At 35.9% G+C, this 11,651-nt stretch overlaps 1 protein-coding gene across 1 annotated transcript; it reads left to right on the top strand.

The window, feature by feature from the left end:
• Positions 1 to 8,104: 8,104 nt before the first annotated feature.
• LOC122351709 lies at positions 8,105 to 9,462 on the top strand. Its single transcript, XM_043248993.1, has 5 exons — positions 8,105 to 8,146; positions 8,244 to 8,636; positions 8,720 to 8,866; positions 9,084 to 9,133; positions 9,215 to 9,462. The coding sequence occupies exons 1-5, from the start codon at positions 8,113 to 8,115 to the stop codon at positions 9,332 to 9,334; spliced, it is 744 nt and encodes a 247-aa protein (XP_043104928.1). The 5' UTR covers positions 8,105 to 8,112; the 3' UTR covers positions 9,335 to 9,462.
• Positions 9,463 to 11,651: the final 2,189 nt, after the last annotated feature.

Raw genomic sequence — 11,651 nt, 5'->3', positions numbered from 1 at the left:
TTTTGACTACTGTACATTTTCGACAACATAGACTAGAGGTACCCAACCTTGTTCCCGGGGATCTACCTTCCTGCAGAGTTCAGCTATGGGTCACTACCATTCATACACTACAATTCAAAATGCAGAAGTGTGAAAGAGGTCTACTGGAGGAAGTGAGAGACTATATGTTTTTGAATGGGTACCTTCCAAATGTAATGTTGTTTTGGGACAAACTGGGTTAGAGATAAACTTAAGGCTAATATATTCATACTATAAGTATTCAGAATCCCACATTTTATTCAGTCAGTCTATTAAGGTGTATCATGCAGACGTTTGAAGTGCATTTTTCTTTTTGGAATTTTCAGTGTGAACGTCCTACTTATAGGAACTATATATTTTTATTAGCATTAAAGCAACATTAAGATTAAGCAACTGCATTATTTTTTTTATTTCTGTAAATGTGTTATATTCTTCTTTTATCTCTAATCACATTGATTTTTAAAGTGCCCCTATTATGAATTTTGGAAAATTATCTTTCATGCAGTGTGTAACACAGCTCAAGTGAATGAAAACATCCTGCAAAGTTTTAAATCTGAAAGAGCTCTGTGTATAAAGTTATTGTTTCTCAAAATAAAGAATGAACTCTGAATAATGAAAAAGGAGTCGTTTTTTAAAACGAGTCCCAAGCCTTTTTTTGATGTTGACCTCAAAATAAAACCTTAGCATATTGTCCGCCCACCTGGTGATCTTGTTGCGTTGGTCTGAATGAAAATGCAAATTAATTATTTGCCACTAGATGCCACTTTAAAGATCAAAAACACTGCTTTATATGAAATTGACCAACCGGAGGGGTTTGGAAAAACTAATCGTTGAATGAATCGTTGGGGCATGGTTGAATAAATAAGGTAAAAATAAATGCAGGTTAGGAAAATGAAAGTGTTTTTTGACCTTGCATGCATATCAACCTGTTATTTGGGAGTCCCAAAATCAAATCATAAACCTTCATAACTCATTTTATGGGCACTTTAAGGAAATCATTTTATTTTTCACTAGAAATTCAGCACTTTGGACAGCTCCCTGTGCTGAAAGCACTGAAAAACAGACATGCCTTATTTCTGATACATACATTTTTCCTATTTTTTTATGGAAGTGGGATATTAAGAAAAGCCATATTAGCGACTTGCTGAAACATATAACAAAGTAACATCACATATGTATGTTCATTCAAATCATGTTGAGCTTTTAATACTATTTTTTAATAATTTTAAAATATTTGCAAACCTTTATCTAGCAAAAACATCTCTAGATATTTTTAAGCAAATTTTAAGTAGGCTATAGTTCATTCAAGAGGTTTCCTGACATGGGCAAAATGCTGTCAGAAACATACTGGTTCTTCACTCCAGAACCTGTTGTTTTGTTCTCATGGGACTATTTGATCCATAAAGACCAATTAGTCTTGATTGATCTTCACTTGTGTTATGCCAAATTACACTATATAATTAAATGTAGGTAATTTCAGCTAGTGGACGTCTGTCACTATAGAGCATTCATAGCAATTTTGACAAGTTGAAAGCTAGAAATACAGCAGAGGTACGATCATAACACATGTTCATTACAGACATTGGCTTTTTTCTGAATACCAGAGCTACCAGAGACTTCAGTACTTGCGCTCAGTTCAGAACACAAACTGAACAGACATCAAATATAATTGAGCTGGATTCTAGTAGGTTTCCTGTGTGAAGTGGTGTTCAGTTTAACGTGTGTATATTTCTCTTAATGTCAGGGTGTGGTTTAACGTGAAGGAGCACTCGATGAGGATATAAGGTTAACGAGTTTAATCATACACATATACAGAATTAGTATCTCGGGCAGGTAGGCAGACAGGCAAATAAACTAAACCACATAAAACATTGACGAGATCGGACCAACAGAACTGAAACCACAGGACTTAAATATACAACGTAAATACTTAAACAAGACAGCTGAACACGATACGACAATTAACTAAAAGTAGGTCACACAGAACACGTGGCACACGACAAAAACAACTGAATAATTGCAGCATTTATCAATTTTACAATTAGCCCAGATTCCTCAAAACACACTCTGTGCTGAGCAGGTTAGTGTGTTTGGTTAACAGCTTGTGACTAGCACACAGACAGTCTTAAATATATCTTAATAATATAAAGAAAAAAGGAAAATGCCCACAATAGTTACTCCCCAGTAGTAATACACTTTCTTAGTTTGTTTCTTTTTATTACTTTCCTTAAGGGTCTTGTATTATCTTTAAACAAAAAATGTTCCATTCAGTTTAGCGCTTGTGTGGTTATGAGAGATATAGAGAAGGAAATAGGCTGATGTGTGTAAAAGCGTATATGGTGTGTTTGTGGTTAATTTGGTTTGTATGCATGCAGTGTTTGCAAAAGCCTTTCTTATGACTGTGCTTGATGAGGAAGTGTCACGTTTGCTGCATCTCTAAGAGTTAAGCACAAAGAGCAGGTTTCAGTTCTTGCAAGACAGCACTTTGGACATTTCCGTATTACTTTGACAATGTACACCACGTTTAAATGTACATATGATGTTCAAGACTAAGCACAGGATAAGAAATATGCTTTTTCTACCTGGAGACTTGCTTTCTCATTGCATATAATAGACATCTCAAGAATTACAATGTGTATTTTCACTTGTCCATGTTCTGTCTGAATGAAGTCACTTTGGTGGTCAGATCAGTCACTGGGTTTAGTTTTACTAGAGACCAGAGGGGGGCAGTGTGGGTTTGCTTTTGCAAAATCTTGGAAAATGTCTAAAATATGTCTGAATGCTTGTTATATTACACATTTATATGATTAATATCTTTAAAGCACCTGAAAAAGTTAAATAGGAAATACATATCAATGTTATTCAGTTGGTTTAGTCTCCCTAATTGTGTTTGGTAAATCATTAAAGTTTTTAAATATTTATTAAAGATAAGTAACAAAAGAACATGTGATAAAAGAACATATTCATGTATTGTTGTTCATGGGGCAAGTTGGTATGTTTGTGTTTCAGCCCCTTTAAAAAAAAACATTGAAATGAACCAGAAGGTGGTGCTAATGGAGTTTCTGTAACGCCCAAACAGCAGAGGGAGCCCTCGCTCGAGTACTAGCTGTGCTCGATCCTCCGGCTTTCTCTGCATCTACTTCCTGTTTGTGGGCTTATATAACTAGAGGCCCTCCAAGAGTTAGATGCAAAGTATTGCCAGTTAACCCTGCCTTACCGAGTGTTATTCTTGTTGTTACTGCCCGACCTCTCTGTGTATGATTCTGCCTTGTTCTCTGTCTGACAAAGAAAACTGGTACAGAGTTATTAGAAGGTTATTGCCGTAACTGTGGTTTTAGTTTAATTAAACGCGCAAAAAAATTACTTATTTCATTACTTTATCTTAATTTGGATTTGGCATTTAGTTGCTTCTCTTCAATCATGTTGCTTCTATCTTGTGCTTTCTCTATATTTTTAAATTATGTCCAGAAAAATATTTATATTTATATAATAATAATAATAATAATAATAATAATATTTTTTTTTCTTTTACAATGGATCACTAATTACAAATAGGTGTAACATCTAATTAATTTTCTCATTTAAAGGATTACTTGTGTTATACTGATTAGAAAAGGAATATTAGACATTCTTTAGATAGTATCACACACAAACTTTACAATTTTGCAATATTGTGAATTAAATGTAACTTTTTGTGTTCACTAAATGTATGCCGAACCAGTAGAAATTCAGCTCCTTCAATAGCTCCCAGTGCTGAATGGACTGAATAACAGACTGAATCTGTTGAATATATAAAGTAAGAAAGGGGAAAGGCTTTTCCCTCTTACGACAGCTTTCTCCGCCAATTTCACGAGGTGTTTGAGCATTCTGCGAGCGGAAAGAGAGGAACTGCAAGCGCAGGCAGCCGATTACACGCTTACATTCCCCACCCTCGCTGCACAAACTGGATGGGAGAGCGATCCGCTTAAACTGCTGTACCGCACAGGACTCAATGTGGAGTTGCAATCCGAATTTGCTTGGCGTGACAAGGGTAACACTCCGGAGCAGTTCATGGAATTAACCATCCATATCGACAATCTAATGCGCTCTCGACGGACGCTCACGCCTCGATCAACCAGCCCCGTTTCTCAACCCCGTCTCGAGCCCGAGGCCATGCAGATCTGGGCTACTCACCTCTCTACGGAGGAAAGGGAAAAACGGATTTGCAACCGTCTGTGCTTCTACTGTGGTCAATCGGGTCATCTCAGAGCTTCCTGTCCCGAACTGCCCTGCACAACGAAGATCAAATATGGTCCCATAATAAGATTGATTTCATCACAGATCTGACCAACTTAAATCAGCACACCACCATACCTACCGTCGTAGACCGTTTCTCCAAGACCTGGCTCCATATTTCCCCTCACTAAGCTTCCCACAGCATTAGAGACAGCTGAGGTGCTCATGGAGCAGATCTTCAGGTTTTATGGACTAGCGGAGGACTTTGTGTCAGATCGTGGTCCCCAATTCACCTCCAGAGTTTGGAAAACTTTTTGTCAGCATCTCAACGTTAATGTCAGTCTCAGCTCAGGTTACCATGCAGAATTCAATGGCCAAGTAGAGAGACTTAATTTAAGAGATCCCATGCTTCCTCCGTTTATACTGCCACAAGAATCAGTCTGACTGGAGCTGTAACCTGTTGTGGGATAATATACTCAAAACTCCCTCAGAAAACCAGCCAGCGGATTCACCCGTTTTCAGTGTGTTCTAGGTTCCAGCCCCTTCTATTCCCGTGATCAGGAGAACCTTCAGATTTGCCAGCAGTGAATGATGGGTTGCAGACAAGTGAGGAAACCAGGAACGTGGCTCAAGTACACCTCTTCATTTAGTAGAATTCACATTTATGTGAATTTGAATTAAAGATGTTATGTATATATGCTATTTTAAAGCATTGATATGACCTGTTTAGGGTTACATAAAGTACAGAGGTGTACCTTTAGGAGTTACTGTTCCATTGAGAGCTTTTTTTTTCAGGGAGTGTTTGAAACTGATTTGAAAATAAAGCTGTTTCACACACATTATGTTTATAATCTTACAAAATCCAAAATGATGAGGAAAGCTCTGTTACCAATTATACAATTATACGAAATAGTTCATTTTGTGTCATGTTGATCTTCTATTTATTTCAGTGGGATCTAATGGAGAAACATCAGTGTGATTTGAGGAAGACTGGAAACATCTGCCTCCACACTGAAGTCTCTTATAGACTGCTAACATCTGAACATCCCTACGCCAAGATGTGATTCTACCTGCTCGATTTATACAACTTACTGCAAACTTGCTGCTTACTTTTGCTCACTTTTAATTTGAGTAATTCTTACAAATGTTCCCATCTGATTATGTGCATATGAGATAGGAAAATAATGCACAGAGTTTGGTTTTAGTCTGTAAATGTTTATGTGGTAAATTTCTGGTCAATTTGTATTTATATGAAATTGATTTGCAGCTGCATACTGAGAAAGAAACACAGACCGATAGTCTAATGGTTAAAGAAACATGCCACTATTTTTGGAAAATAGGCTTATTTTACTTACCAGAAGTGTATGTGCATGTCAGCAGATAAAAAATACTTCTGTATTTATGTCATACATGCATAGTAATTAGTTTACATTCAGACAAGGGTGGTCGTTTAGTAATGGTCGTTTACTGGTAACTAATGTGATACTTTACTGTACTTACTAACATAAAATGTGTATCCTGCCTCTTCCAAGCTTGGCAATTCGGGTGGATAGCAGTCATTATTTTGAAGCTCTGTGAATCAGTTATTACCTGCAGATATGAGGGTAGATGGAATAAATTTCATTTTTGGATGAATTATTCCTTCAATGAGTGGGTACACAAAGGCACAATCTTACAGTATCTGTGTATGGTAACTAATAGGACACATTACAGTACATACTAATGACATCTACTTGGTAAACGTATAGTGCCTCACGTAAAATGTGGTATCATGTGGTAAGTTTTAAAATGACATGCTTTATTTTACAGTTCTTTTCCATGTACTTACTATGCCAGTACTGGTATATGTACATATTAGTTAATGTACAGAATAAGTTATGCAGTACTCGGAAGTTGAAGGGTATAAACATGGACCAATGTACTTATTGAGTAATTGATGGTAGATGTACTTAGAAGTATATGGAAATATGACTGTAAAATAAAGTGCACCATTTTACATGAACATTACACGAGCATTACCAGTTCTTCAAACTTTGTCAGCACTATTGCAGAAAGCAGTTTAGCATTCACACAAACTTGTTTGTAAGTACTACATATTTACCATGTATATACATTAGTAAGCAAAGTAAAATGCCCATTTAGTCATGTACATACACTTCAGGTAAGTGCATCAAGCGTTACCATTCATTTGCCTGCATGTACCAGGGAAATAGTACAGTTCTTTTCTTTACCACTAGGGGTGCTAGGGTGTAGGTTTTCTGAAGTGAAGCCATGTGGACTAGAGAGTTGTGTCCTACAGAGCCAAAAAATGCTAATTTGCTAGTTGATCTGAACCCACTTACAATCCTTGCCAGACCTGGAACTCAAACCCACAACCTTCAGGTTACAGGTCTGATTAGGCCACAACAGAAAACATAAATAGTCACAGTTTAGCCTACTAGTTATTCATTGTTATAGTGATGTTACTTGCCAGAACATTGAAAAAATTGTTTATTTTTGTTTTCTTTCCATTCAGACAACATCTTTCATAATTTTCTGCACCTTGACAAATAGCTTAAACTGCGTTCCAAAGATGAAAGAATCGGGTTTGGAGTGACATGAGATCAGTGATTAATGACAAAATTTTCATTTTGGGGAATAGTAACCCTTTAAGGATTTTTCATCTTATATCTATAATCACTTTGATGCTTAAGGAAATCCATTTATTTTTCAGTAGAAATTAAGCACATTGGACAGCTCCCAGTGCTGAACGCACCGACACCAGACATGCATCATTTCTGATACATACAGTTGACCTGTTTGCAGTTTTGCTTCCTGTTTGTTGTGGAAGTAGACTATTATGAGAAGGTATATTAGCAACTTATATGACAATGTCCATTCAAATCATGTTGAACTTTTAATATTATATTTTATTCATTTTCAAATATTTGCAAACCCTTATCTTGCAAAAAAACATCTCTAGACATTTTTAAAGCAAATTTTAAGTAGTTTTTTCAAGAGGTTTCCTAGGTGTTAAAAATGTTGTCAGGGACATACCATATGCATGGTTCTTCACTCCAGAACCTGCTGTTTTTATACTCAGATAGGCCTATTTGACCCATAAAGACCAGTCGTCTTGCTAACACTTCTTTATAGTTTGTCGTTGGGCATGATTTATTGATCTTCAGTTGTGTTATGCCAAATTACACTGTCACATAATTAAATGTAGCTAATTTCATCTCAGTGGACATCTGTCAGTGTCATTTAAACCACAGTATAGAGTATCAGTAGCAAGTTTGAGCAAGAACTTCTCTCATGCATGCAGTATGTGCACTTTCACAAAAGACAAGACCACACAAAGACCAATGGAAACATTTGTGCTTGGTGACTTGTGAACAGCAGTAGAGATGTGAAGACAGATTTTAATGATGAGTGTTTGTAAGTGGTCTGGATGAAAGAATTGTGGGTTTCCTGTTTTGACATGTTTAGATGGTGAATTTAATGTATTTATGGGTGAATTTAATTTAATTTGATGAGGGGCATGAATTGATTTATTGAATTTAAAATGTAAACAGCAAAATAAGGATGAATTATCTGCATGTCTGAATCAACTATATAGTTAAACATATCTGTAAGATTGAAAAAATCTTATCTTAAGCATTTCCATTTTATGAACCTATCAGATGCCTGATCACAAAACCAAACCAGGGTCTATAAGGAAACTGGTAATTAGTTAAAACTCTTATACTCTTTGTATTTCTAAACAACAACTCAATTTACCAACCCTTCATGACGCTTTTTGGTAAAACTTTCCATTGACGTGAACCAGTCAGATGACGTCTGCATTAAGACCCTCAGCACAGTCTCTGTCAGAGTCACACTCCACGATCACTCGCTGAGATGGAGAGGACGAGACTTCTCATCACGCTCATGTGTAAGAAAAAATATACTTCTTCAGCTAAATGAAAATGTCTCTACTGTGAATATTTTGCTATGATCGTGCTACATGAAGTTATTTTGTGCTTTTGCAGTTTTCCTGTTTTATCAGAAAAGCAGTTTTGGAGAAGAAGTGGAGATGAAAGTCAGACCAGGAGAAAACATCACTCTCTTCTGTGATCGCTCTCTAAGTGTTGGTTTATTCATTGTATGGATAAGAAACTGCTCTCACGAAAATCAACCCTCTCTCATAATAGATTTTAGGCAGGGGTTTAAATGGGACCTGAAGATATTTCAGCGATTCAGCTTAATCCACAACCCCTATAATAATTCTCTTGATCTACATATTACTAATGTCACCGTCTCTGATCTGGGACTGTACTACTGTGCGGAAGTAGAGAATAAGGTAAATAAAGATGAAAAAGGCATCATCTCCTCGTCTATAGTGTACTATTATGGAAACCAAACAACTCGTCTTTCTCTGGAAAGTAAGAAAAAAATAATGTTAATCAATTATTACATCATTACGTAAAAAAAAGAATATTCATTGATACCCTTGTGTTTTCTGAAGAAGTGACTTCCTGTTCTGAAGCCTCTGCACCTCCTGACTGTGTGCTCTGCTGGACGCTGCTGTTCAGTGTGTGTCCGGTGTGTGTTCTCCTCTCCTCACTCCTCTCCTCCATCTGTGTGTTCTGCCTCTGTTGTAAGAAATCTACAGGTAATTATTCACTAATTCATCATATTTTGAATATGAAAATATGAGCATACCTTTTTTAATACAGATCAACAACTTTGTAAATTACAATACTTAGTATGAGCAAGGCCTGCACAGAAAATTAAATAGTAATGTTATAAACTGAAATGTAACACATAATAAGAATGGCATAGATAATTTATGTATGTAAGTTATGATCTAATTGAAAAATTCATTGTAGATGCTGCGAATGATCAGAAAGACAAGGTAAAAGGTAGAAATACAGCTGAGGTATGAACATAACACATGTTCATTACAAACATTGGCTTTTTTATGAATACCAAAACATTAATTTATTCATTTTCTTTTCAGTGCACTGATGAAGAGGTGTGTTATGCATCTTTGGATGTGATTAGCAAGAGACAAAAACAAGGCAAGACAAAGCGAGTGCAGAGCTCTGACTTCAGTACTTACGCTCAGGTCAGAACGTAAACTGAACAGACATCAAATATAACTGAGCTGGATTCTGAAACTGTACAAATATAAGAAAAAGTGAAGTCATTTAAAATCAGAAGGTTATGGCCTTTTAATGTAAAATAAAGGTAATTCCCAACTCCAAATATATATTCAGTCATTTTTTTTGAGCAAAAAAAAATCAAACCTGTAAAGTTGTTACTCTGGTGCTCAGAGCACTAAAAGTTTTTTTTTTTTATTCATCTCTAATAAAAGCGTTAGTACAGTCTTTGTGGACATGGATCTGAATAACAGGATGTGGTAATAGGTTTCCTGTGTGAAGTGGTGTGTGTGTATATTTCTCTTAAACTGAATAACTGCAGCATTTAGCAATTTAACAATTAGCACAGATTCCTCAAAACACACTCTGTGCTGAGCAGGTTAGTGTGTTTGGTTAACAGCTTGTGACTGGCACACTGTTATTCTATCTCAATACTATAAAGAACAAAAGCATATGCCCACATCAGTTACTCCTTAATAGTAATATACATTCCTGCAGACTAGTGCATGTTAGGTCTACCAGTTTCAACAGTTACAATCTAATTGAAACTGAAGCCAATTCAATTCAGCGTTTCTTTTCTGGAGTTTTACTTAATCACACTGTATTTTTCTCAAAAAAAGGTCTTGTATTATTCTCAGCTAAAAGATAGGCTGATGTGTGTAAAAGCGTATATGGTGTGTTTGTGGTTAGTTTGGTTTGTATGCATGCAGTGTTTGCAAAAGCCTTTCTTATGACTGTGTTTGATGAGGAAGCGTCACGTTTGCTGCATCTCTAAGAGTTAAGCACAAAGAGCAGGTTTCAGTTCTTGCAAGACAGCACTTTGGACATTTCCGTATTACTTTGACAATGTACACCACGTTTAAATGTACATATGATGTTCAAGACTAAGCACAGGATAAGAAATATGTTTTTTCTACCTGGAGACTTGCTTTCTCATTGCATATAATAGACATCTCAAGAATTACAATGTGTATTTTCACTTGTCCATGTTCTGTCTGAATGAAGTCACTTTGGTGGTCAGATCAGTCACTGGGTTTAGTTTTACTAGAGACCAGAGGGGGGCAGTGTGGGTTTGCTTTTGCAAAATCTTGGAAAGTGTCTAAAATATGTCCAAATGCTTGTTATATTACACATTTACATGATTAATGTTTTTAAAATACATTTCTATGTAAATTTTAAACAGCAAATTAGTCACATCAATTAATTTGATTTAGTTGATGAAGTCTCCCTAACTGTATTTGGTAAATCATTAAAGTCCTAAAAGATTTATTAAAGATTATTTAACACAAGAACATGAGGGAGGAAAATATTTACGTTTTTTGTTGTTGTCATTTATGTAAGTAAGTATGCGTCAGGCCCTATTAGAAAGGTCATTGAAGAGACCAGAAGGTGGTGCTCATGGAGTTTCAAAAAAAGTGGTTCACCTTTCAGTCCAACATAACATCTATTCCACACGCTGCAGAATCACTAGTCTGACAGGGAAAACTGGATTATTAGCTATTAAAAGGTTATTGCAGTGTTTGTAGTTGAATTAAAAGGGCAAATAAGGTGTGGGTGATAATGAGACATTTAGAGAAGTCCATTCAATCGTTTATTTATTCCATATCTAAAGTATCTCATCATCAAAATATCTGCTGCAATGGATTTCTACATAAAATCTTACCTGAAGTAAAATCAAACTTAGGAAATTTTTTTTTTTAACTAATTGCCAGCATTTCTCAGTTCAATTGAGTTTATATTTTAGACATCAGTATTGACAGATACTTTATTTATTGTTGTACTCTGCCAAAATAGTTCCAATCAATATTAAAGCAGAACGGCATCTTTAACGCAGTACTGGTGTTGAATGAATCAGTACTTTTGAACAAACTGGTTGAGAGATTGATTCAATTACATACTCATTAAGGCACATCTGCTATACAGTATGCATATAACACATATAAACTATAGACTATATAATTGAAAATGTTCACTTATTACACAAAGAATGTGTTTGAAAAACCTCTCTGAAATCCTCTACTACCAGCCCATATCTAAAAAGGTATGGCTGTATGACAGCCTGGAGTCCATTTTTCATTCTGCTATCTCAAAACCACTTGAGACTACAGTATATATTTGAGACCGGAAGCTGAGATGTCTGCGATTGGTCACAATGAAGAACTTTTGAAGAAAAAAAAAAACATCCCAAGCAAGTCCTGCTGAAAAGGTAAGCCTGGTTTAAAAATCTCCATGTAAATGTGACCTTAGTCGTGGGCCTGTGATTTTTGAAGGAAACTAAAATCTTCTTTAGTTCAA

The sequence above is a fragment of the Puntigrus tetrazona genome, chromosome 1, assembly GCF_018831695.1.
Source record: "Puntigrus tetrazona isolate hp1 chromosome 1, ASM1883169v1, whole genome shotgun sequence".
Classification (NCBI taxonomy): Eukaryota; Metazoa; Chordata; class Actinopteri; order Cypriniformes; family Cyprinidae; genus Puntigrus; species Puntigrus tetrazona.
The sequence above is the reverse complement of the archived record's forward strand: the minus strand, read 5'-3'. Positions and strand labels throughout refer to the sequence as shown.

What these genes read in the sequence shown, in the direction of transcription:
- LOC122351709 (XM_043248993.1), top strand. Translation starts at nt 8,113, where the DNA reads ATGGAGAGGACGAGACTTCTCATCACGCTCATGT. An exon ending in AACTCGTCTTTCTCTGGAAA is followed by an intron (nt 8,637 to 8,719) that starts GTAAGAAAAAAA and finishes TGTTTTCTGAAG; the next exon opens with AAGTGACTTCCTGTTCTGAA. An exon ending in CTGTTGTAAGAAATCTACAG is followed by an intron (nt 8,867 to 9,083) that starts GTAATTATTCAC and finishes AATTCATTGTAG; the next exon opens with ATGCTGCGAATGATCAGAAA.